The sequence below is a fragment of the Pseudonaja textilis genome, chromosome 7 (assembly GCF_049901715.1).
Source record: "Pseudonaja textilis isolate UNSWEBS1 chromosome 7, rPseTex1.2, whole genome shotgun sequence".
Taxonomy (NCBI): domain Eukaryota; kingdom Metazoa; phylum Chordata; class Lepidosauria; order Squamata; family Elapidae; genus Pseudonaja; species Pseudonaja textilis.
In genome coordinates, this window is record NC_141996.1 from 50,770,195 (window position 1) to 50,795,506 (window position 25,312).

The following is a 25,312-nucleotide window of genomic DNA, read 5'->3' on the forward strand; positions in this document are numbered from 1 at the left end:
TGCCTGAAGCACAATATAGCAACTTTACTAATAACCTTAACTTTTTCCGTTTGTTTATGTATTTTATCTAAATTTTCTGCTGGCAATGTTGTAATTCCTTATGTCAATTCACATGGTGCAAAGAACAAGAGAAGCTCCTTATACACTTGCACTTCAGTATTTTCATTGGTATGAATGTAAAATATATAAATATATAAAACCTGCAGCTTTAACAATTGTAATACAGTCTTTACAATTAGTTACATGTATAGATAATTAAATTCTTCCTATAAAAGCTAGACTAAATGTCTCTGTGTTCTTGTTCCTGCGTATCTATTATCTTAGTGACACTAATCTCAAAGGAATACCCCATATTTTGGTTACAGTATCAAAGGCCATCAGCAGTGGCTTGTTTTAATTTCCAAGTACAGCTGGTTCAGCCTGCATCCAAAGTGTCAGCATTGCTAGAATGCCAAAATGGCCAATACTAACTTTCCATCTCAGGTTCCAGTTTTTATCCAATTAAAACTTAAGGCTATTTTTTCTTGAGACAGCATTGTCTCTTAAAAGCTGCTACATACTTTAAAAAGATCTCTTTATCTCTGTATGGAACAGCTGTTTCTTCATTTCCTATCAACCATGTAACCAGCTTTTGTATTTGTTGCAATATAAATTAAGCTTATTTAATTAATCCACTGATTAGAGGCAATTCCAGAATGCCCTCAATGAGAGGGTTTTTTAAAAAAAGCACACGATCTAATTACGGTAGTGAAGTGAATTTAAAGACAAGCCCAATTATTACTAGGATGTTCTCTAAGGGTAGAATGTGGATATTTCTAGTGGGAAAGCAATGAACTCTGAATTTACCCTATTTTTATTTTATTTATTTGAATATATTATTGTCATCATTGCAATTGCATTATTACTGTTTCCATCAATGAGGAACTAAGAAATTGGAATATTCCATGTGGGTGATTAATTTCTTGAAGCATAGCAATTTAATCCACTATTGTGGACTAAAAGAATCTCACTACTAAGTTAGGGCCATTTTCCAAGTGCCCCGTGTATCTGTATTTTGTTCTATGGTGAAACATTCAGTTATTTTCACAGTCAACATGCTAAGATTCTTTTGTGCATTTTAGCGGGCTTTTGTCTTTATATACTCATTCCTTAGGAATTTAGTAAGAGTCGTTGATTTGTGGGTTAGGAAACGTAATTTAGAGCCTGCTAAACCATGAATGTACTAGATATTTGGGCATCTCAAAATACCCTTCCTCAGCTCATACATACTGCACATTTATTGACCAATCTCCAATATCCCCTTTGGGGGGAGGGTTGTGGAAAAAGTGGTTTGGCTCAAGAGGGGTCCAAAGGAAACAGATTATCTGATTCCTTGCATGGAGACAGCATTAATACGTGCCTTATAGTATGAATGGGGTAGCAGCAATTCACCTCCCAGAGGCTTTTAATACCTTTGAACATTATAACAGACCCTGCTCTTTGGAGCACCACCCCCTTTGGGATCCAATAGGCTCCTCATTTTCCAAAGAGCTTTGACAACCTGGTTTTTCTCAAAAGCACCGAAGTAGTAGGAGACCACACCTCATTAAAGTTATTTCTGGATTTGGGGCATGTGTTGTTTTTGGGAGGCACTGGGAGTTCATGCTTTTTACTGTATTATTGTTTACAAGCTGCCCAGGGTTATGGTGCATAAGAGGGACGGTAACATAAATAATTTAAATAAATAAATGATACGATCAAAGTGGGTGGGTGACTTTAATGGTATTGGGAGATAAAGAAATACAGCCAAGGGAATGGTCAGATCAAAAGCAACTTAGCCCCCACAAGGAATGTGGATGGGGTAAGAGGCTCAGAAGAGACCCAAGTTTCCTGGGCTGTAAAAGGGATGGAGAGGTAGAAATGTACTTTTAGTCTTGCAAGATTGGTGTCAGCTTTGCAAGGTAGGCCAGACAGGAAACACGGCCAGATGAACCATTATACTTTATAGAAGAGTTATATTAACAGAATCTTGCAAGTCTGAAAGTACATTGAGCCAGATGAATATTTTCAAGACATTATGACTTTTGAGCAAAGGCAGAATGGGTTAGGAGCTGACCAGGTTGCTATTTTACAAAGGAAATTTCAAGCAAATGATAACAAATCTAAGAACCAAAATATGATTGTTCATGCATTTTTGCATTGGAAGACAATACATTATATTGGGGAGAATTTATTTCTGATAAATTACATTATTTTATATATCCTGCATAGTTTTTAGTCAGAAAAAACTTCAATAGAAATCTTTTTAATGTCTTCCAGAAAGAATACTGTAGAATTTAAGGGATCAAGAAATCTTCTATGGGGTGACATAACTTCTGATTTATATGATAATAAAAAAATACAATAACTGATATTTTTATCAATATAATTAAGAACCATTTTAAAACACTAATACAGAAATAGATCTTATGGATCCTGAGAATTTTTCTCCCAGTATATTTCATTTCACGTACAATAAACCCATCCAATACAATTAAGACTAAAAGAGGATAATATTTATAAACCTATAAAAGAAATAAATGAAAATGAATAACTAACAAGACTCGAAGAGATATTTCTGTTTGGATTTCTGTGTTACATTTTTGATCAATAACTCAAGCATGTTATGGTTAGAAGCAATTTCCTCACCTTCAATATCTTTACATTTGAATGGAGGAATTTTCATTATTTTATTAAAATATATTGGGCCTGATCAGAATGTGATTAGGTAATAAGGGGTATTACTATTACCATCTCTTTGTTGGATTCTTGACTAGCAAGATGGAGGAATTAGAAGAATTCACTAGCCAGTTGCCTTCTATCAAAGCACACTGTGAAAATGGCATACTTACAAATATTACTGCATTGCAATTCTCATCTAAAATTGGTGTATTCGTTAGGGCAATAAAATTAACATCCAAAAAAGTCACAAGATTAATATTCTTTTGTATTAAGAATGAATATCTTCTGCTCACATTATTCATACAAATCAAAAGAGGAGGATGTGAATTATTAATCCACAAAGTCATGAAATGAAAACAATAGTGAGTTTGTGACTTTTCTATACAGAATTCAAAAGTAATCACTGAATCATACATAACTCTTACTCTATAAAGATACCACTACGAATAGGGAAGAGATGGTGCTGAATGTTAGAAATGGAGGACTGTCAAGAAATGATTAGAAGGCATATAGCACTGTGAAGCTATAATTTAAAAGAACTGAATCTGATTAGCTTTAAGGAGTTATTAAAATTACTCTTGTGAAATAATGGGAAGTACACAAAGTTTTTATTCAAATCAAATCTTCATTACAGTCATAGACCAACATAGAACTTTATTGTTTCTATAATCTAGGATTTAATATATGGATTTCATATTAGCATGAAAAAAAACATTCAGGCAGCAATTTTTTTAAAATGCAGATAAATTCTGATATAACTTAAAATATCAAAATATGACCATATAATGCAAATGGAAATTATGTTTAATAAAATGGGATGAGAATCAAGGAAACCTACAAGGAAGCCAAAAAGAAGATGATTTATTTACTATAAACAAGGTTATGACAGTTCTGATAACTTGCAACCCAAAGGAGGCCAGAAGAAGATGATGTTTGGAGTTGAAATTCTGCAAATGCTGACAGAATATAGTTAAGCAACAAGTTAGAAGCCAGGAGACTGTTAGTTCCACTCTAAGAATAAAAGGTAGTGGGTGACTTTGGGCCAGTCGCTTTTTCTCACTCTAGCTCATCTCACAGGATTGTTATGAAGAAAATAGGAGGAGAAAGGAGAATTAGACATATTATGAGCCATGGTGATGCAGTGGTTAGAGTGCAGTACTTCTGCTGACTGCCTGCAATTTGGCAATTCAAATCTCACCAGGGTCAAAGTTGGCTCAGCCTTCCATTCTTCCAAGGTGGGTACATTGAGGACCCAAATTGTTGGGAACAATATTTTGACTCTGTAAACTGCTTAGAGAGGGCTATAAAGCACCGTAAAGTGGTATATAAATCTAAGTGCTATTGCTAAGTGTTATATTTACTGCCTTGAGTTATTTACAAAAATAGTAAGACAGGGTTTTTAAAAATTACGCATATTGAGGTCTCTGGCATTCACATTTTACTCTTCAGTTTCTTTTGCTATGGTTCCTGTTTAGAACTTGTGTCCTATCAATATTAGCTTTAGAAGCTTCCGGTTTGAGCTTCTTCAGCGACAGACCGAAACCTCATCTCTGCGAGGCTTCGATCCATGCTCGCTGCTAGACCGCTCTGAGCTGGCTGGTTTTGGGGCTAAGCCACCCCATAGAGGTGGTGAAGAGGGGGGAAACTGCCTGCAGGGTTGAGGAGAGCCGCATCTCTCCTCCCCAGCCGGCCATTACTCCCTTTCCCGAAGGTAGTTGCAGCGGGGGTTAGAAATGGCCACCACAAAGAAGAACTCAACCGGAAAAGAATGTGCAGGAGGAAGATAAGAAGAGAGAGTTTTGGTTGACTGGGTCAAACAGCAACAAATAAGGTACCCTGGAATTTAAACTTTTAAAAAACAAAACATTGTTCCCTAAGAAGATTTTTAAGCTGCGAAGGAGAGAGAAAAGGGAAAAGATTTGGTTTTCTCTTTTTCCTATACTGACAGCTAAAAGACTTAAGCAAGAAATTGGAAAAAAATCCACTTTGACATCAATAGGCATTTAATGCTGAAAATAAAAAGTCAAAGGGATAATAAAGATTTCTGGATAATTAAAAGCTTTTGAAAACAGGAAAGGAGAGAAAAAGAATAAAAGGGCAGGATCTGGAAGGGAGGAGACTGCCTGGAATTAAAAAAGAACTTACAGCAAAATCTCAATAAGACTTCCAAAAGATACATTCTAACTGAAATATCGCAACAAAAACCCCAGGAAGAGAAAGTCGAAAAAGAAATAAGAAGATATAACTCGGGACTATCTGGATTACTTGATGATTTCTGGATTCTTGGTTATTGTTTTGAATGACTAAAATCAATCGGGTGGTTGTTTAAAACTGTTTAAAATGGCTCCACTTTTAGAAGAACTGAAAATGGAACTTAAAAAGTACAAAGAAGATGCACAAGAAGGGAGAGGTTCTTTCGGCTTCGTATTTCAGTTTTTAGAAATGGAGATTTGGAATTATGAGAAACAACAAGAAATGCCTGCAGAACAAGAGGATTGCGACAAAGAAGAAGCCATCTTTAATGAACAAGTAATCTTAGAATGGGGGGGGGGGGGAAGGGGGGGAAAGAGAATGGAAAGTTTAAGATTGGGAAATCAGAAAGCAACAGAAGAGGGAAATGCAGAAGAGAGAATTAGAACTAGAGAGACAAGGGGGTAAAAAGGGGAGGGAGAAGATGAGAGGGAAGAAAGAAAGGAAAAGAAATTATAAAGGATAGAAGCAAAATATAGAGAAACAGGGCCTATTTAGAGATAATGGGTGAAAATTTAATGGAAAAGGAGATTCTGCAAAGGTACATAAGATAGTCTGCTTATATTAGAAACAGAAATAATTTTAGAAAATATGAAAATGTATGATTAAAATGTCCGATAAAATAGCTATCGTAATTCAGTGGAATATTGTCAATAAATGTAACAAAAGGTATATTTAATGATTTATAAAACATACGTGAAGAGAAATAAGGGAAAAATTAATTATGGAGATTATATGTGTTTTTAAGGAAGTATGATATTTAATTGAAAAGAAGTGTTAAAGATGTTAAGATTTTAATGATTATTAATGATAGAACTGAACTGGAATGGAATGAGGGTTTATAATTACATATATTTACAATCTTTTTTTAAAGAATATAGTGTGTATTATAAGAATGTCCCAAGCAGAATTCGATTGGAAGTTATGTATTATATTGAAGGTCATAAACTTAAGGTATATATTGAAGTTTAAATAAGAGTTAAATGGATAAAACTAAAAGATATAAAGGTGTCATACTCCAATTAGTAACTATAGGAGAAAATTTGTTTAATGAGAAAAGATAATATGAAATTGAAACAGAACAGACTAAAGTATAAATATAATGATTTGAATTGAGATGAGATAATCAAAATAAAATTGAGAAAATTAAAAGAGGGGAAAAACTATATAGAAAATGTAAAATAGTATAAGATATGGAATAGAACACAAAAAGAAGCATGAAATTGAGTTTTGTGTCTGTATAAAGAAGTTCAACCCGGGACCATGCTATTTTCAAAAAAAATGTTTTACTTGTATTTTGTATGTGTGAAAACCCAAATAAAATTTTATTTAAAAAAAAAGCTTTAGAGTATATCTAAGAATAACAGAAAACTGAAAAAAATAGCAAGAAACGGTATCATAATTTCATGTTAATGTAAAGGTGAATGTTCCTTTCAAAGTCATTCTGTAGGATTACCATTCCACAGACAAATTATGATATTTTATAACTTAAATTTGATACCTAATTTTGTAATAGTTGATGGATGGCAGAAAATGAAACTATTGTATACAATAGATCTTTGTCCTGGTAGAGTTGATTTTTTTTAGAAGAATGAACTCTCATATAGTGAAAAGTGTATCTATACCATAAGCCAGGATTCTTCACAGAAGCAACAAAACACAGTTAGTCATGGACTAATGAATCCCATCTGTCATCTATCTGGTTAACTTTTTCTGCTTATAATTGTCATAATTTCCATACCTAAAGGTTTTTTTAAAAACAATCCTGCTGTATTTATTTTTAACTGCTCTATTTTTTCTTATTTTTTGAGTATAAACTACATATGTACATTATGTACATTACTTCACTGCTGTGTGTAATAAATTGTACTCCTCTAACCAACAAAAAACTAAGATGATCTGAATGTTATGGTGAGCACAAAGTGGTTAGGATTAAGGTTAAACTCAAATTACAACCTGGAATCTCATCCTGCAGTGAGAAGAAACTAAGGCAGTGTGTGAAAAATGAAACAAAAAAAGATGATAGTTCCCAAAAAATCAAAGGGACTAATGCAAGCCACTTTCATTACACTGTAGCTACATTCACTACATTCAGTGATGGCAGGCTGGTAATAAAGTACTTCAGCTGGATTGAAAAATTACAAACCTGGGTAGATTATTAGCTGCTGTGTATCAAACACCAGCTTTCTAAGGGCTACAGCAAAGAGAAACGTTGCTTGGAGGAAGATTTCCAGACACGTTCAATTTGCTAGAGCCTTATGATGCTAAAGAATGAATAGTATTCCATTTTTACATGTTGCCTCCTTTTCTTTTAATATCCAAGGCTAGTTACTGTTAAGCTAAATAATTGGACTCATGCCGTGGGAAAGATGTATCGGTTCATTGCCTAATGTGATATTTCTTCCATTTTTTATTTATTTATTAGCAGTGCTTCTCAGCATTTTAATATCAAGGAAGCCAGTGTTGCTTCTTAAAAATCTATGTTGCTGGTTAAAAATAAAAAAGAAGCAGTTCTAAAAGCAACACCAAAAATTGGAAGCTATAAAAAGCATATTTTTATCCATATTTTTCAGGTATATTATTGAACATGGAATAGGTTTGTAATTAAATGATCACAAAATATCATGGTTTTCAACAAATCTTTCTCCAGGACAATGGGATCTGAAAATGTTGTCCACCACAAGTAGAGAATATTAATTAAGTTCACTAAAAGAGTGACAATCAATTTGAACAAACCCTCAAAAACGTAAAACCAACTAAAATGATACATGACACATTAGAGCTCCAAATGGAAGTAAGGTGTCTCTGAAAAGCAAAATTACAAAATGCAAAAGAGTTCTTAACCATTTCCACTGTTCAAATTAGTCATATATTATTAAGGAATACAGCAATCTGAGAAAGGCTACTTTAAAATGTAATTAAGCAATATTCTTAATAGATTCCAATATCATTGAGTAAAAGCCTTAATTAATTAATTAAATTTATATGCAGCCCATCTCATTATCAAGCGACCCTGGGTGGTTTACAATGTTGTAAAAACAAGTACAAAATGTTAAAATATTTAAATATTAAAATAAGCATATTAGAGGTAGGTTCTTTCTCCTAGTCCACTGGCTACCACCAGTATAGAATGATGCCCCCAATAGAGTCTGAGGTCCTTTTCCCGCACCTCATCAATCAGAATTCCTTGAGTGTGGTCTTCTGTGGAATAAGTGAGGGGAGCCAATCCCATTGGGGTGAGATGATTCCTTGGATGGTCTGGACCCATGCCAAACATCTTAAAGGTCATAACCAACATCTTGAATTGGTGTAAATTTTAAATTTAAAGTTTAAATTGTAACATTCCTTCTTTAGCAATCAGTATAAGTTGGCATTCCACCTCCTGGTAATTGACTAGTTGTATTTTTTTATTTTTTTTATTTTATTTGGTTTGTCAATTGCTTACAAGATAATAAGTATAAGTAAAAACATAGTTATGAATACATGGATACATATGAGAAAAATAAAAGAAACAATAGGACAGGGACGGTAGGCACGTTGGTGCACTTATGCATTGTCATTATAGTTGTCATTAGTATATTATTTTAATAGTAGATAAGGTTGCTTATACTCTTACACACATTAGACAATACCCATTTTTCTAGTTTGGGGCATTTCTTCCAAAAGTTTTATGATTATTATGTTTCTCATTCTTTACACTGGATCTTCAGAAACTGCCTCATACTAAGTCAGACTATTGGTCTACTTAATAAATAATGGTGGAGTTGTAGGCATTAGGCCTAGGAAACTTTTTCTATATACCCCAGTCAACTATTGACATTTTGTTGACTTGTATGTCAGGTTTTAATGCAGCATTCACTAATTTGGAAGGAAGCTAGACATCCCTCATTTTTTCCCCCTTGGGCTGAGTTTTGGCTTTCAAGAGGCCTATTGGGAGGGAGTTCAGACTTATGAACGAGGTCAGGACACGATTAAATTTGTTTCATTTTATTTATATTTAAAGGTAATTCAAATTAAATCCAATTAATGTTATTTCTATCAAGCCATGAACTTTTGGGAGTCTCTGAAGGCACCCAAAGCTTTTGATAACCACATAAAGCTCTGAGTTTAACTATCAGAGTATAAAAAATATAGATAATGAAATGCCAACTTGAAAAAATAAACTAAGAGGAGAAACAAAACAAAACCAAAACAAAAGATGTTAACAATAAAAATATGTTTTCCAAACTGAAAAGTTCATAGCATCTGATTGCTTCAGAGTGTTTATCATCCTGTGCATATTATACATTTTTATGTGAATGACTCTGAACTACTCACTCACTCTCAGCCCAGCTTACTTCACAAAGGAGTTTTGGGTTAAAAATGGAGTTCATGAACGAATGATATCTTGAGTTCCTGGAGAAAATGTGAGATATAACTCAATCAAACAAAGTACATACAGAGTGTTGCTGAGCAAAGGAATGTTTACAAACAATGGTTTAGGTGTTCATCAACTAAAATACTGTCAATTTCATTTTGACTAAGCTGGTAAGCTGCCTTACTTAAAATGCAGTTCTGCCCTATTAAACAAAATCTACAAAACTATATAGAAACCTGGTTTTCCAGTTAATAGATCAATATTTTAATGCAAAAATATAAATACATATTTGTAGATCCATACAAATTGGAGTACAGTGTTCTTAATTGTGGTATGTACACACACATTGTGGAAACTATGAGATGCTAATCTTTTAAGCAAAATGTTTCTATTTTCTCCTTTGGCTACTTCTGTGTGAATGGAGTATCTCTTTCAATTCAAAAGTTTAAAAAAACACATTTTTTTTCGAATGTTAATATTTGCAGTTTGGTAAAGTAATGCAGAACAAATTTCACTGTAGTGCTGTTTAATGCTTTATTTATATGATTATATATGAATCATTCAATCGTTAAATCCTCTTCTGTAATCTGAAATTGTTCAATTTGGATACAATTTTCAGATTTAGTAACATTGTAGCATTAAAATGGAGCATATTTGAAAGAGAATGATGTTTGAGTTTTTTGTAGTTTCAATAGCAACAGTCAATCACTAAACATCATCATGCGGATTTTATGCAGAATTCTGTTAATAATCAAAACAATAAATAGTGCCTCTTTCCTTGTGTTTTTCAGGGTGTGCTGATTTGCATCTTCTAGACATGTTGACACCTACAGAAAGGAAACGGCAAGGGTACATTCATGAACTCATAGTAACGGAGGAGAATTATGTGAATGATTTGCAATTAGTAACAGAGGTGAGCTTAATCGTTCATTATTAAAAATAACACTTCCCCAGATCCATTCATTACTTGCTAGATTCAACATACATAAGGTATGCCTGTGGGACAGAGATAATCTTTGCATATATAATGATCTTAAAGCCTTTTTTCCTGAATTAGAACTCAAGCCCATTGGTAAATTTTCCTGATGCTTGCAAACTTTCTTGTTCATGTAATTGTTTTTTTTGGCTACTCTGAGTTAAGCAGCTACTTAACCTCTTCTGATGCAATCACTGAGATTTTAAAGGGCTGATCTTTGACTATATTACATCCTTTGAAATTATCAGGGTGATTCAGGAAATGATGTTTTTAGAACTTTGATCTTAAGCTGGGAGTGCAAATGAAGTACAGAGTAAGTTCTCTAAATTGTTTATTTAAATTTTCAGATCTTCCAGAAGCCACTGATGGACTCTGAACTGCTGACAGAAAAAGAAGTTGCTATGATTTTTGTAAACTGGAAAGAACTTATTATGTGCAATATTAAACTATTGAAGTAAGTTATTTTGTAAACATATTTTGGTCAGTATTGTAATATGTTGGGAAAGGAAAAATATAGAAATTAAAATGGTTTTTTCATCATTTTTGCAGACCAGCTCTGTGTGTGTGTGTGTGTGTGTAGGATGGGGTAGTTCTGCAAAGCCGAAAAGTTTGGGGTTGCTGGCCTAAAAAGTATCAAATGTGGCCCATGGCCAGCAAAAGGTAGCCTATCCTTTTGTAAGTGGAATTGGGAGGTTCCACAATTGGAGCTTCGCACATGCGCACTCACTTGCCACTTCCGTGACCCGGTTCTGAACGGGCTGGGGGTTGAGGACCCCTGTTTTAGGGAACTGAAAGGTTCTGACACTTCTGAAAGTGAAGCCACATTATAGATGGGCAGGGTTCTGTGAAGATTTCCAGGTTTTTTGATCGATACATTTATTTTATACCTTATGCTATAGTTTCCTAGTTTTCTTTCCTCATAATGAAAGGAAACCATGGCAGTGATCAGAGGAAACTCCCAGAGCAGCAGAAATAGGATTCAGTAGTCACAGGTTGTTAATCCCTGCATTTTGAGAAAGTTCTCCTAGCTCAAAAAGCTTTTCCTAACGGAGGGCCTCCAACTGTTTATATTCTAATGCTCTGATTTATGGGATATTAGTAAAGGGATTCAATCAAATTGCTAACCAAATATCTCTTTTACATTTTGCTATTTAGAGCACTGCGAGTTCGTAAAAAGATGTCAGGTGAAAGAATGCCAGTTAAAATGATAGGTGATATCCTGACTGCACAGCTTCCTCACATGCAGCCCTACATTCGATTCTGCAGCTGCCAGCTGAATGGGGCAGCACTCATACAACAGAAAACAGATGAAGTGCCTGACTTTAAAGACTTTGTTAAAGTAAGAGAAGGTCACATTTGTTTCTCTTTTTCTTTGCAGAACCTTCTGCATTTAAAACATGCCAAGCAGAAACACAGCTTTGAATACTGTTTTTTCTCCATTTATGTCCTAATGACCATAACTTGGTCAGAGAGGACTCAGAGGTAACAACTGCACAGTTCATGAATTGATCATGCACCTGAATAAGGATATCACAGTTTAGAGATCGATCCATTAGATTCCAAAGGCAAAGGAGTCTTTTGACTTTGTTCCAAATAACTGACTTTTACACAGCACGGCAAAATTCTTTTTAGAATTAGGAAGTTTGAAAAACAAATTGTGATTCAGCACAACAGCAATTATGAGTTTGTTAAGAACTCTTCATTTTCCGATCAAGAATCTGTTATAACCAGCATCCAATTTCTAGCAGCAGCTAAATAAATACCACTCGACAACTAAGGAATGGTCCGAACAGTTATCTGGAATACAAATAATAAATAACAATAAACTGTATATTACATTTTCTATATTATTTATGTTGTGTGGTATTTTTTTATGGATAGCACCAGCAGGAGCAAACTGAATTTTGTATATATGTACAATGACAATAAAGGTTATTATTATTATTACAATTATCTGGAATACAAATAATTCTGCATCTGTTCTACAAGTAAATGGTGAAGCCAGAAAAAAACAATGAAATGTTGGGTATGATACTTTTCCATGTCCAAAGATATATCCAAGGGGATACTGTTTTTTCTTAGCTATACATGCATACTTTGCTGCTAGCATAACTGAGGAAATCTTTGTTGAATGCATTCTCTGTAGCATTTTCTTCAACACTTAGTCAAGGAATGCTAGCTTTCAATCTCCCAGATAATCTATCCTTAGTCTATCAGAGACAAGGGGGCAAGGCCAGTCTTCACTAGACAGCCTTATGCCTCTGAGGAAATTTTGAATTTTACATAAAATCAGAGGGCTGGAAGGGACCTTGGGGGCCCTCTGACCAAGAGAGGAGTCCTTATAGTATCCCAGACAAGTGGTTGTCCAGTGTTTTTTCTTGAAAAGCTCCAGAGACAGACCACCCCCAGATCCAGGAGGCAAGTTCTTCCATTCATTAATTGCTCTCCCTATCAGGAAATTCTTCATTATGTCCACGTTGGATCTCCCTCTGACAAGTTTCCACCCATTGCTTCTTGCCATGCCTTCAGGTGCTTTGGAAAAGAAATGTATAGTTTGCCTGTTAATTATGTGCTTGAACTAATAATCAGGTTAATGAAAAATAAATGTTCCCAAATCAAAAAAGAGAGAGCACTGAATATTCTTTGGCTTTTAGTCACCATGCTCATGCAAGAAAGACTAATACTCCAGGATTAGGGATTTTGATCATGAGTGAACCTCAGGGTTGCGTGAACGAATGTCTACTCCTTTCCTTCCTCCTTTTTCCCCCTTTACAATCTCCATTCAGTTTCCCTAGACGAGACAGCTCAAAATTCTATTTCTCAATGACCAATAGATAGCATTTGTATAAGCAACTTAGGCCTGTGATACGTATTTTAATACTATAGATTTACAGGCAGAAAGAGAGAAAAAAAATGATATTTATATTATGTAAATAGTAAAGGAAGATCCTGTTTGATTTTGACATTTTAAAAGTACGTTTCATAATCAGCTGATATTTTGTGCTTTTTCAACATTTCAGAAATTAGCAATGGATCCTCGCTGTAAAGGAATGCCATTGTCAAGCTTTTTGCTGAAGCCTATGCAGCGGGTTACACGATATCCTCTAATAATAAAAAATGTAAGTCCTTTTGATATCAGATTAAAATATTGAGATTTATTTTGTTAATTTATCTTATATGCACTATTGTCATTCTAGAACAGCCCGCTCCAGCTTGATAGTCACCAGATATGTTGGTTTGTAAGTCTGGACATCCCTATATCAGTAGTCATGAGAGCTTTGAACACTAGACTTTCACAAGCAGATGCAGTCCACCTAACCTTAAGCTAAATTGCACACACTTTGTTATATATAGGTCTACCTTTTACCCCTCTCCTCTATTAGTTTTATTTGGATGTTCAACCCCTCCCTACATGGATGAAACTCAAGTGTGAATTGATCTGTTTTTTATTTTTTTAGGGGTATGATTACACAAGTCTGAGGACTGAACTGATAATGAAAAGTTCAGATTATTTTAGAGTAATATAATAAAGATTAAAATAAGATTGCTTTGAAAATGAATCAGCCTTAATCAGTTGTAGCAATCAAGAAATGACTTTTCTTTATTGGTTTGGACACGATCTTATTTCTTAAGTTAATTTTTATATATTATATATATAATTGACAAAAATAAAAAGGGAATAGATGTTTAGGTTTCTAAGGAACTAAATTGGCTTATTTTTATGTAGATATTGGAAAATACTCCTGAAAATCACCCTGATCATAGCCACTTGAAACATGCTTTAGAGAAAGCAGAAGAATTGTGTTCACAGGTTAATGAAGGTGTACGTGAGAAAGAAAATTCAGACAGATTAGAATGGATCCAGGCTCATGTTCAATGTGAAGGATTATCAGAGGTAAAGCTTAAATATATCCAAATAAATTGTATTTTACTTTTTTAAAAAAAGATAGCTAATGAAGTATCTCTTTAACTAAACAGAATAATTCTGTTAAAGAGATACTAACAAGATTTTTACATTAATTTTATCCTGCTCTACATTGGACATAACTTCTACCAGTGTCAATTTTCTAGTTTTTCTCTGTGACTCTTTTATTAAGGCACAATATGATGGTGACTCTTCTTGTGACATAATGTAGTCTGCTTTATTGAGTCAACTAAAGTCTTTTCATACCAGCAAACTATTCCACTAGAAAGTAAACTGTTTTCTATATCAGTAATGCTGAAAAAGGCTGTGTTTCTTTAAATCAAGGATATAGATTAAGGCAGTTGTTGTTATTCTTTAGTGGGTTTATATATCACACTAAGGCAAGGGTCTTCAAACTTGACAAGTTTAAGACTTGTGGACTTCAACTCCCAGAATTCCTGAGCTAACATGCCTGGAGGAGGAATTCTGGCAGTTGAAGTCTACAAGTCTTAAAGCTGTCAAGTTTGAAGACCCCTGCACTAAGGCATAATATTCTTTGCTTGATTTTAACTTTGTGTGCAGAGGAAACCCAGCCTTTCTTCATTATAAATGGTGGTTTATGACTTAGAATATATAACCAGTGTGATCACAGGTTAGCACAATGTGAATCTGGATAGTCTGCATTCACATGTCACATAATTATGGTTTAACATAAATGAAGTTGCATCAGCGTGCCTTAGGCTTTGCATTCCCATTCATCTCCCAAGTTATATGGTCAGATAGAAAAATTCAGATTTTTATGTCCTTTTCCCTTGTTTGATAGTGGATAGTTTAAAACAAATCATCTTCAAATGCTGGTTTTTAAAGCTGACTTCTTTAGATTAAGCACAGTTCATTTTAACTACAGGTCCACATTGGGTGAGAAGCAAAGTTGTACTAAAAAACAAGTGGAGGAAACAACTTGCCAATTTCAATTCTTGTCCACTGGTACTTACTGGCACTTATTATGCTAATAAAATTTTAATAGTTATAATAAATTAATAATAGCTGAAGAAGCTTCTTGAATGAGAAGCAAAACATTTTCAAAGAAAAACCAGAAAGTCAGGGGGAAGTAACTTTGGGACAACCCTGACTGGATGACTGAGAATCTCTATAGACAATAAATTAATAATAAAACTTATATTGATCTGTGTCTTAATGTGACAGCAAATATGTCCAGTGTTGCCGACAGACCAAAAGTAGTCAACTGGTAGCAAAACTAGTTCAGTGTATTATAAACCTATAGTACCAATGTATTGTTACCATTTTTAATTTGTATACATCCTTCAATTCTTTAAATTTTCCTTTTTTCAAATCTGATTGAAGGGCACAAACCTAAAGGAATAATTCCACAAATAACCCTTATTGTCTAGCCACACCACCAAGTACTGACATTATACTGTTGGGTTAAAGCATTTACCCTGTGCAGTAGCTGATGTCATGAGTTCAATTACACACAAGAATGTCATGATTGGTATATTTTTATACATCTCACTGCTGCTGGGTTTGTGTCTGTGTATGTTTTGTTCCCCCTCAGCAACTTGTTTTTAATTCTGTTACAAACTGCTTGGGGCCACGCAAATTCCTGCACAGTGGAAAACTCTACAAGGCCAAGAGCAACAAGGAATTGTATGGTTTTCTTTTCAACGACTTCCTCCTGCTGACACAGATCATAAAACCTCTTGGTTCATCTGGCACAGACAAGGTTTTCAGTCCCAAGTCTAATCTGCAATATAAAATGTACAAAACCGTAAGTATCACTTTTAAAAGGGAAATACTGATTTTTAATTAAAATATCTTTTTCATACAAAAGCATGAAGGTCCCAAACCTCTTGAAGCCAATAGGCATCTTTGGAATTTTGAAAACATAGTTTGGATATTTTCACAAAATGAGTCCATGCCTTTTCCAAAATGGTTGCTATTGTTTACTAAAAGCAAACCAGTGAGGAAGCTTTCGTCCGGGAAATACTGAGCCAATGAGGTGGCTACACTGTGTGTAGGAAGCTGGTTCATTATCCCATGGTCCTGTTTATATCTGTGTTTAAGCTGTTTTTACATTATTTAAAATTTTAAATAGTTACATTATTTTGTTGTTGTTTTTATTCTTTTACCTGATCGTTACAAGGAAAGTATTTTCATCATATCACCGTCAACATTCATGTACCATATTTTTTGGAGTATAAGACACACTTTCCCCTAAAAAAGAGGGGGAAATGTCTGTGCATCTTATACAATTAATATTGCAGTGGGGGGTTGGTGCGGCGCCGGTCAGCTGTTCTAGAATGAATGGCGGAGGCACAAATGGGCAGCGGTGAATAGGGTGTGGCAAACAGGCAGCGACAAATGGGCTGGGTGAATGGGCCACGGCGAACAGGCCAGATGAATACTGGATGAATGCTGGGAGGCATAGGTAGATTTTTTTAAATTAATATAAATAGAAAGAACAATATGTTCAAAATCCAGACAACACACTGTCTATATGGATTTTGAACATGGTACTCTTTGTATTTATATTAATAAAAAATAGGCAGATTTTTTTTCTTGTTTTCCTCCCCAAAAGCTAGGTGCACCTTATAGTCCAGAGCATCTTATAGTGCGAAAATACAGTTAACCCATCAAATATTTCTAAATGGACTGCTTCACATTCAAAAGGCTTTGCATAGATCGGGGGTCGTCAACTTTTTGGACCCAAGGATCACCAAACATGTTAAATCCCAGGGATCACTAACCGGTTCTGCAGTCGTGGCCTAATTTGTGGGTGACTGGCTGGGCATGGCTTGTATGTAAATATTATAAATATTGAATTTTTTATTTTAAAAAAAGAGCAATTTTTACCCAAAATCAGGCAAAGCAGGCAGGCTGATTGAGTTGCTCACAGAATCATAGATTCATTCAGAGATCTATCTGCCATTGGCTAGCTCAGTCTGTCACATAAAATTTGCTTTCAAGCAAACTCATAAAATTAACTCACAACACACCATGTATTGAATTTTTTATTTTAAAAAAAGAGCAACTTTTACCCAAAACCAGGCAAAGCAGGCAGATTGAGTTGCTCACAGAATCATTCAGTGATCTATCTATCTGTCATCGGCTAGTTCAGACTGTCACATAAAATTTGCTTGCTGTGAGTCTGCACTGAATAATAGAACCTTCAGTCCTAAGGGAGGTTCAGCTGTGCTTAAAAGCAGAGCCGAAGATCTAAAGGCTAGCTAGAAAGCAAGAAATCCAACCAGTTCCTGCTTCCTAGCTAATCCAAATCTCCCCACACAACAGAACAGCTGATGGTTAGAAAAATAGCAATTTAGCAGGCAAGTTTGCCAAGGAGTGAGTGGGCGGGGAGGGTTCCCACGGGCCATGTGGGCAGGGCAGCCTTGTGTTTCTGCACAGCCTGGATTAATTGCTTTGCGGTGGTACTGTGGGGGTGAGATTTTTCTGCCACCCACCAAAATTTTCTTGCGGCCTACCAGATAGCTCTGGTGACTCTATATAGTAAAATCATATATATCCATTAAATTGTAATAAACCTAAATGTATTTGTTTTGCTAGGTACACATACAGCAGATCTTTTCAATTACCATAATTCTTTCTTATGTCAGTTCAGTTTTTTTCTTGTGAAAACACAGCCACAATTATACCTCTCACATATGAGAGGAAGATGATGACAACTTGACATAGAAATTAAACTGCATCATTAGAAAATAGTGGATACAAGTAGAGCTTTCAATAAATAATTCAGTATAGAATATTCCAGCCAATGTAGCAGACAGAGCTGTGGGCGGAGTTAAGCAAGTCATTAGCCTAGAGTTGTTATGTTCACACAAATGGTCCAAATTTAACTCTTCTTGAATTCCACTGACAATTTAGTATTGTATGTTAATTGATTAGATTCTTGTGTATAGGCTTGAGCAATAAATCCTTTATACCTAACAGCCAGCCAGCTCTAATCCTTTGTTTACTATCTCTTCCTTCTGCTTACCCTTCTCCCCACCAAATCACATGTTTTATAGTCACTGAACATTCTTAATCCACCTTAGCCTAATGTTGGCACTTAGAGGGTTAATTGCAATCCTTAATGTTCCCAAAGCATTCTGATTGCCCTTATTTGTTTCTTGGGATCAAGCTAGAAGTGTTGCTAAACATATAATTAAAATTGTATTGGATAATTAAAAAAACTAATTGGAGATGCAGGGAAGGAAATTTTATTATGACTTGAAGGTGATTTATGCTTGCTTTCTCTTCCCTGATATTAGCAAAAAACCTTCTCTTTCCTTCCCAGAACTGTTTGAATTTGAGGGAAACATTAATGTGAAATGGTTCTAATAAAAATGGTATGGCTCATCTGGCTTTAAACATTATGATGTTTAAGAATAGACAAGATATGGAATGATTCATTCAGCTTAGCCCTCGTGGCTACAGACGAGTCAGCATTCACCAACTGTTTGGAGGAAAGATGGAAATACACTTGTGTTCAATTTCTGATTCCTCAAATAAAAAATCTGCAATGTCTTTAGTGATTGTTTATAAATGTACCACTTTTTAGGTTAAACGGAAAATAATGTCCTTGTCCTCCTTATTGGTCTAGTTTGTGTTTATGTGTGTTGTTTACCCCAGAAGCAGAGATGGAACAAAAACATACAGTATTCTCAACAGTTCTCATGTAGTCTAACTCTGGCAGATCTTTATTTTCCCACAAGCTGTGGATTGGTAATATTAGTGAATTAACTAAAGCAATTATGTCAAGCTTTTGACAAATAATTTGCTTTAGTTTAAAAGTATACATTTGCTACTGACATGCAATAAAAATGGCAGAACATTTTCTCTACTTTGAGATCTCTTCCTGTTTTCAGATGAATTAACTAAATCAAATCAGTATTTTCCACTTAGAGATTTAGTATAGTGAATGTTACTGGTGGTGATTGTTAACTCCCAACAGAATTAAATATTTATAAATCGAAGGTACAGAGAATATACAAAATAAAGAATATGTACATAATATCTTATAAACATCTAAAGTTGATTCCCATAAAATACAGGATATGTTGCCTGAAAAATAACATCATGGACATCATTTACCTAATGCTAAATCTAAAAATAATAAAATAAACATATTGGTTAAACATGCAGATTTAAAATTTGAGGATATAAGTTGTTTTATGGGACATATATCATATCATGGGTATCACAGAATCATAGAAAGAGAAAGGGCCATTTAAACTATTCAGTGAAGTTATATATCTTTCAGTGTCTTGCACTACCAATGAAATGTTTTGGGTATTTCTGAGGTGGTAGTAGCCTTTTCCTCATGTTTTGGCCATGGTATTCATGGTGAACCTGAGCTTGAAATGGGATCAGCACTCCAGGTCTTTTATATAATGTAGGCATTCTTCCACTTAATCCCCTTACTTTGACGGTATTTGTAGCATTGAACTAGAGGTATAGTATAACAACTGTACTTCAGTATAAGTGATAATATTCTGCGTATTGTATTGCCCCTATGATTACTGCCTTGAGCAGATCAGTATACATCCTTTGTGGAAAGAAGAACCAAATGTATTTTTGCAAATCTGCTGAATCTTTTCCTAGTGGATAGTCTGTTTTTTTTTATGAATATGTTGCAAATAATGTACCAGTAGTTACGGCCTGTGGATACACAAAAGATTTACAGTGGATAACTGGCATATATTTTATGTAAAAAAAGAAAAGTACTATCTATACAGCAGCATACCAGTCAGTTGAGTGCCAAGCTTAACATCTCTTGTCAGGCTTTCATTCCAAATTAAACTGAATGTTGCGTAATATTTCTGCAGCCTATATTTCTAAATGAGGTTTTGGTAAAACTGCCTACGGATCCTTCTGGGGATGAACCCATCTTCCACATCTCACATATTGATCGAGTCTACACGCTTCGTGCAGAAAGTATAAATGAAAGGTAAAATACCATTGTATTAGCACTGAACATTGCTGGACTTTGAATGTTCTCTTTTTTGTTCTACCATGCAAATGTGCCACATATACTTTGTTTCATTACCTCATAGCATTGAGTGCTATTAACATTTAACTTTGCATTCTCCCATTTTGACTTCACAGCAACATATATATAAGCATATATGCTTATATGCTTCATAACAACTTTGGTCAGGACGTAGTTTTAATTGGGAAAAGAAGCACCAAAAAAATGGAATATAGACTCTCGCTCTCCCTGGCTTGTCAATCCCTTCTCTTATCATTTATTTTTCATGGAGAAGATATTGTGCACAAATCCTTCATATCACACTCAGTTTGGCTTTAAAATTTAGAGCTAAAATAGGTTCATGCTTCCATGCAATCAGATTTGCTTACCTGATACCCCACATGACAATGGGTAACTTTGTTTCCACCTTCTCTTTCTGAAGGACAGCTTGGGTTCAGAAAATCAAAGCTGCTTCTGAACTTTACATAGAAACAGAGAAGAAGAAGAGGGAAAAAGCATACTTAGGTACTGCACTGGGGGTACAGTTTTAAGTTTTCCCCAAAATAACAGAAGAATATTATAATGAATCTTGCCTGTTCTTGCCACAGTCCGATCCCAAAGGGCAACAGGTATTGGAAGGTTAATGGTGAACATTGTTGAAGGTATTGAACTGAAGCCCTGCAGATCTCATGGTAAGAACATTATTCTTTTTTTCTCCACAGTGTGACAGAGGGTACCTCCTGAGGTTATTTAATCTGCTTAACGTAAAACAATTTGTCAGAAGAAAATTACAGTGTTTGAAAAATATCATTTGAATATCTCCTATAGATTAGTATATTGACCGTGATGGAACCCAAGACAGGCAACAATAGGAAACCTCTTCTACACTGTTGCCAAAACCTTGCATATGTGCATGTGTTTCTCATGAATTAAGCTCGGGAGCATCTTTATCTTTACCTATAGCTATCTAGACCTCTACAGCCTGTATAATTTTAAGTACAGGTAGTCCTCAACTTACAACAGTTCACTTAATGACTGTTCAAAGCTACATCAGCACTTAAAAAAGGGACTCTTTGTGTGACTGTTTTTCACACTTACGACCAATGCATCATTCCCATCGTCACTTGATCAGAATTCAGACGCTTGGCAACTGACTCATATTTATGATGGTCGCAGTGTCCTGGGACCGGTCAGGTGATCACCATTTGCAACCTTCTGACGAGCAAAGTCAATGGGGAAGCCAGAATTCACTTAACAACCGTGTTACTAACTTAATTACTGCAGTGATTCACTAACAACAGTGGCAAGAAAGGTTGTAAAATGGGGCAAAATTCATTTCACAAAATGTCTCGCTTAGCAATAGAAATATTGGGCTCAGTTGTGGTCATACATTGAGGACTACCTGTAATGTTAGTAGCTTCCATAGGTTTCATAAGTCAGTCCACCTATTTTGGGCAGTTTCAGGCAGGCAGATAAGGTGAAATTTATTGATACCTACTTTGTCCCCTCTCCACGGGACAAAATTGTCTCCTTGAAATTCACTGCCCGAGCCATTTGGGTTTAATACTAGTAGTTACCATAGTTAATATATGGCTTGTAAGTGGTGAGTCACATGTAACATGATGAAGGATGCCAGATTTTATTGTGCAGCATTCATACACTCAAAATACCAGGTGAATTTCCCTGTTTAAACACAAATGATGATATCTTGTGAAAAGAATAGAACTAAATTACTAACTTCATGGATGCAAATATGTAATCAGTGCTATATCCTGTATGTGAATTCCCCTATTAGGAAAGAGTAACCCGTATTGTGAAGTGACGATGGGGTCACAATGTCATATCACCAAGACTATACAGGACACTCTCAATCCCAAATGGAATTCTAACTGTCAGTTTTTTATCAAAGATTTGGAACAAGATGTGCTGTGCATAACAGTGTTTGAGAGAGATCAATTCTCTCCTGATGGTAAGTGGCACTTCTTATTTTTCAGCTTAGTTTTGTGTTCAGAGCAGCTTTTCTCAACTTATAGAGTCATTGGGGAGAGAAGTGTGTTTTTATGGCAGTGTGCATGCATGGAAAGCATCAGATTTCTCATTCTTACAGCACATCTTGACATCAATTGAAAGTATACTTTAAATAGCAAGAATCTTCCAAAGAGGATACAAGTAGTTGCAACTGAAAGGAAATTGAACTGGTCTGTGTTGATGCATATTGTTATTTGCTTTGTGGAGTTTTCCTAGAAATAAAATATGCACAGGATGTGCTTGTTTTTCAGCTTGATCCCAATATTCACATTAGTTATAATTGCGTGTTTCCTATTTCAGATTTCTTGGGTCGAACAGAAATTCGTGTGGCTGATATTAAGAAAGACCAAGGCTCAAAGGGACCAGTTACAAAGTGTCTTCTCCTGCATGAAGTCCCAACAGGAGAGATAGTTGTCCGACTTGATCTGCAGCTGTTTGATGAACCTTAAAAAGGAAAATGTGAGAGGTTTCTACGAAATAGCTCAGTTCTTTTAGAAGAGATGAATAACTTGCCCTGCAGATGTTATGGACTCTTATTAGCCAGATTAATTTTTGACAATACTGAATTCCAAATTATGAGAAAAATGTTATTTTTTGTTTTATTTTTGTTCTGATGTTTTCTGTGGAATTTCTGCTGCAGTATTCAGGGTTTCTAGAATAACAGACCTTAGTCTGTGCTCTGACAAGGTAGAGAAAAGATTGCACTTTTTCCTGGTTCCTGCAGCATGTGATGTCAAGAGGGTTTTGGACTTTCTAATGATTTATCCTAGAGTGTTGTGCCTATTGCCCCTCAGAGTAGTATATAAACAAATTGTGAATATATTTATATAAAAATACTTATAACATGAATGCATTCTTGCCATGTAAGATATTTGGATTTTTTTTTAGGAAGTTCATATTTGGATGTTTTTTTTAAAGAGGAAAGAAAGAAATGTTGAAGTGACAGGTAGCCTGGAATGTTTTCCGGAGATTAAATGAAGGATGCTTTTTCATAGCATTTGTTAAAGCAGAAATTTTGTGGATTAAGAATAAATTGCTGGTCCAGGGTGCAGTAACTTAAAACCCTTCCCTTTAGCAGGCAAGACTTTTAAATGGACCTGAAACCTGTTGCCTCTCATATAAATATTAGGTGTCTTTCACCAAACAGATTAATCTCTATCCATGCATCAATGCTTCAGGTATTTGTATTTTACTTGAGTTGTAAAGGATTGTTGATCCAATTAGCAAAGGGTCACACAAGTCCTACAGTTTGGTTGCTGTACCTTGCAATAATATTATTAAATTGCTGCTGGGAGATTAATCTAATGGTAAGGAAAGGTTGCTCTAGTTCACAAAACCGGTCATTGTCCATGAAGACAAGGCTGCACTATCCAGACAGGACAGTTTATTACACTGCATTGTGCCTCAGTCAAATGAAAGCATACTCCATGGTTTTGAAACTACAGTAACAACATATTGTAACTCATCAAGATAGTTGTAGATTGGCCTGCCAAACATTGGATGTGCTGAGATTTTGCAAAGTGAGGGATCTCAGTCAAAGGAACCTGTTGCTATCCTGCAAATGCAAACATTCACTGGCGTTCTGCAATTTCAAATAGGAAAAACTTGATTCAGCAGTGTGCTTAAAAATCATTTAAACAAGAGACTATTTGCTTAAGAACTTGGAATGAACTTGACCCACTGACAGAAGAATTTGGGTCAGTGCAAGTTCATTTTGTTTGTGTTTTCAATTATTCCACTTGATACCCAAGGATCATGCTGTAAAGGGGATTTTTGTAGATTTTCAGAATGAGAGATGTTGATGGTTCTGTTAGCACGTCAATGTTCTCGTGAGTTGTTGGCTTTGCTGTTCTTTGCATGTTGTTTTGGTATCAGTTTTCATGTTTCCTGTGGAGATGAATGTTATTTAGCACAGAAAATCTTTATTATTTCCATTAGGAAATTAGAATAACTTTATACTTGATAGGTATATGAGGTCTGGTGATTAATGTAAATTGTGCTTGAAACTGTGTATTATTATTTCCAAGGAAGCCACTGTATTATTTTCAGCAATCTTTTTTTTTAAAAAAAACCCTATATGTTGGAGAAACAACGAAGTTTACATTTCATACTTTTAAGAATTGGTTTACTATTTATTTATTGAAGATAGTGTTGAATTTTGTATCAGAAATGGCATATTTATGTATTTTTTGACCAGAGAAACACACTTTAGTTAGAAACTTTAAAATGACCAAGTTTTAGACTAAGTTTAACTTAATAGGCATGCAGTTATTTAGCACTAACTGGTTGACAACACAATGAAAAACCACTTGTTTTTATTTTTCAATGTTGTTTGAAATGTTTGAATTAACACATGTAAATAGTACTAAGCTCACCTTTTCCTCTTTTCTGTATCAGTACGTTTGATTAAATATAATGTACATGAAAATAATACATTATGTAGAAAGTAAAAAGAAAATTCCTTAGTGCTGGAAAATATTAAATGTCTTTGTTCTAACTTTCTTTGGCTATTCTTGAACTCAGAAGGTATTAACAAAGGTGGCTGTTGTTTTCTTTTCATAGATTTTAAAAAATCTTATTCATTTAGAGAAATCTTACTGGACAATAAAAATAGCAGATACATTTACTCCGATGTCAAAGCAAATTAGCTGCACATTCTTAGAAGACAACAGGAAGCCAACAACTTGAAGAATAGAGACCCATTCAAAGGATGTCAATAAGTAAACATAGCAATAATACTCTGGCAAGTTTGAATAAATCATTTACTTATGTCTAAAAAGACCAGACGTGTATAGAAAAATTCAAATCTAAAGGGTTTAATACCTATCATGGATAATTCAAAATTTATAGGTCAACTGACCTATAAAGAAAAATACATAGTTCAGCATATAAACTCTTTTTAGTTATTCAATTAGTACTATTAGCGGTCCTAGAAAGATAAATACAGATCTAGAGATCTGTCAATATTTGCATTCAACATCTTTCACCACCACATAAATTCATATAGTACAGTAGTATCTTGGTACCCAACGTTAATTGGTTTTGAGAGGTACAATGGATACTAGAAAAGAATGAATCCCAAACAATCCACATGACTTATCGTGTAAC

The 25,312-nt window shown here is 34.8% G+C and overlaps 1 protein-coding gene across 6 annotated transcripts in view; it reads left to right on the forward strand.

The window, feature by feature from the left end:
• The window catches only part of ITSN1 (intersectin 1), a 93,657-nt gene extending 68,956 nt beyond the window's left edge, over window positions 1–24,701 (forward strand). For 3 of the 6 annotated variants that reach the window (XM_026700560.2, XM_087937584.1, XM_087937583.1), the window contains exons 29-39: window positions 10,099–10,220; window positions 10,631–10,737; window positions 11,439–11,622; window positions 13,304–13,402; window positions 14,011–14,178; window positions 15,764–15,976; window positions 20,034–20,155; window positions 20,619–20,701; window positions 20,785–20,868; window positions 21,972–22,145; window positions 22,505–24,701. In XM_026700560.2, coding sequence (XP_026556345.1) covers window positions 10,099–10,220; window positions 10,631–10,737; window positions 11,439–11,622; window positions 13,304–13,402; window positions 14,011–14,178; window positions 15,764–15,976; window positions 20,034–20,155; window positions 20,619–20,701; window positions 20,785–20,868; window positions 21,972–22,145; window positions 22,505–22,653 — 1,505 coding nt within the window. In that variant the 3' untranslated portion in view covers window positions 22,654–24,701. Of the gene's footprint in view, window positions 1–10,098; window positions 10,221–10,630; window positions 10,738–11,438; window positions 11,623–13,303; window positions 13,403–14,010; window positions 14,179–15,763; window positions 15,977–20,033; window positions 20,156–20,618; window positions 20,702–20,784; window positions 20,875–21,971; window positions 22,146–22,504 lie in introns of those variants that run through there. The other 3 variants (XM_087937585.1, XM_087937586.1, XM_087937587.1) reach the window with 3 other exon arrangements.
• The last annotated feature ends 611 nt before the right edge of the window (window positions 24,702–25,312 follow it).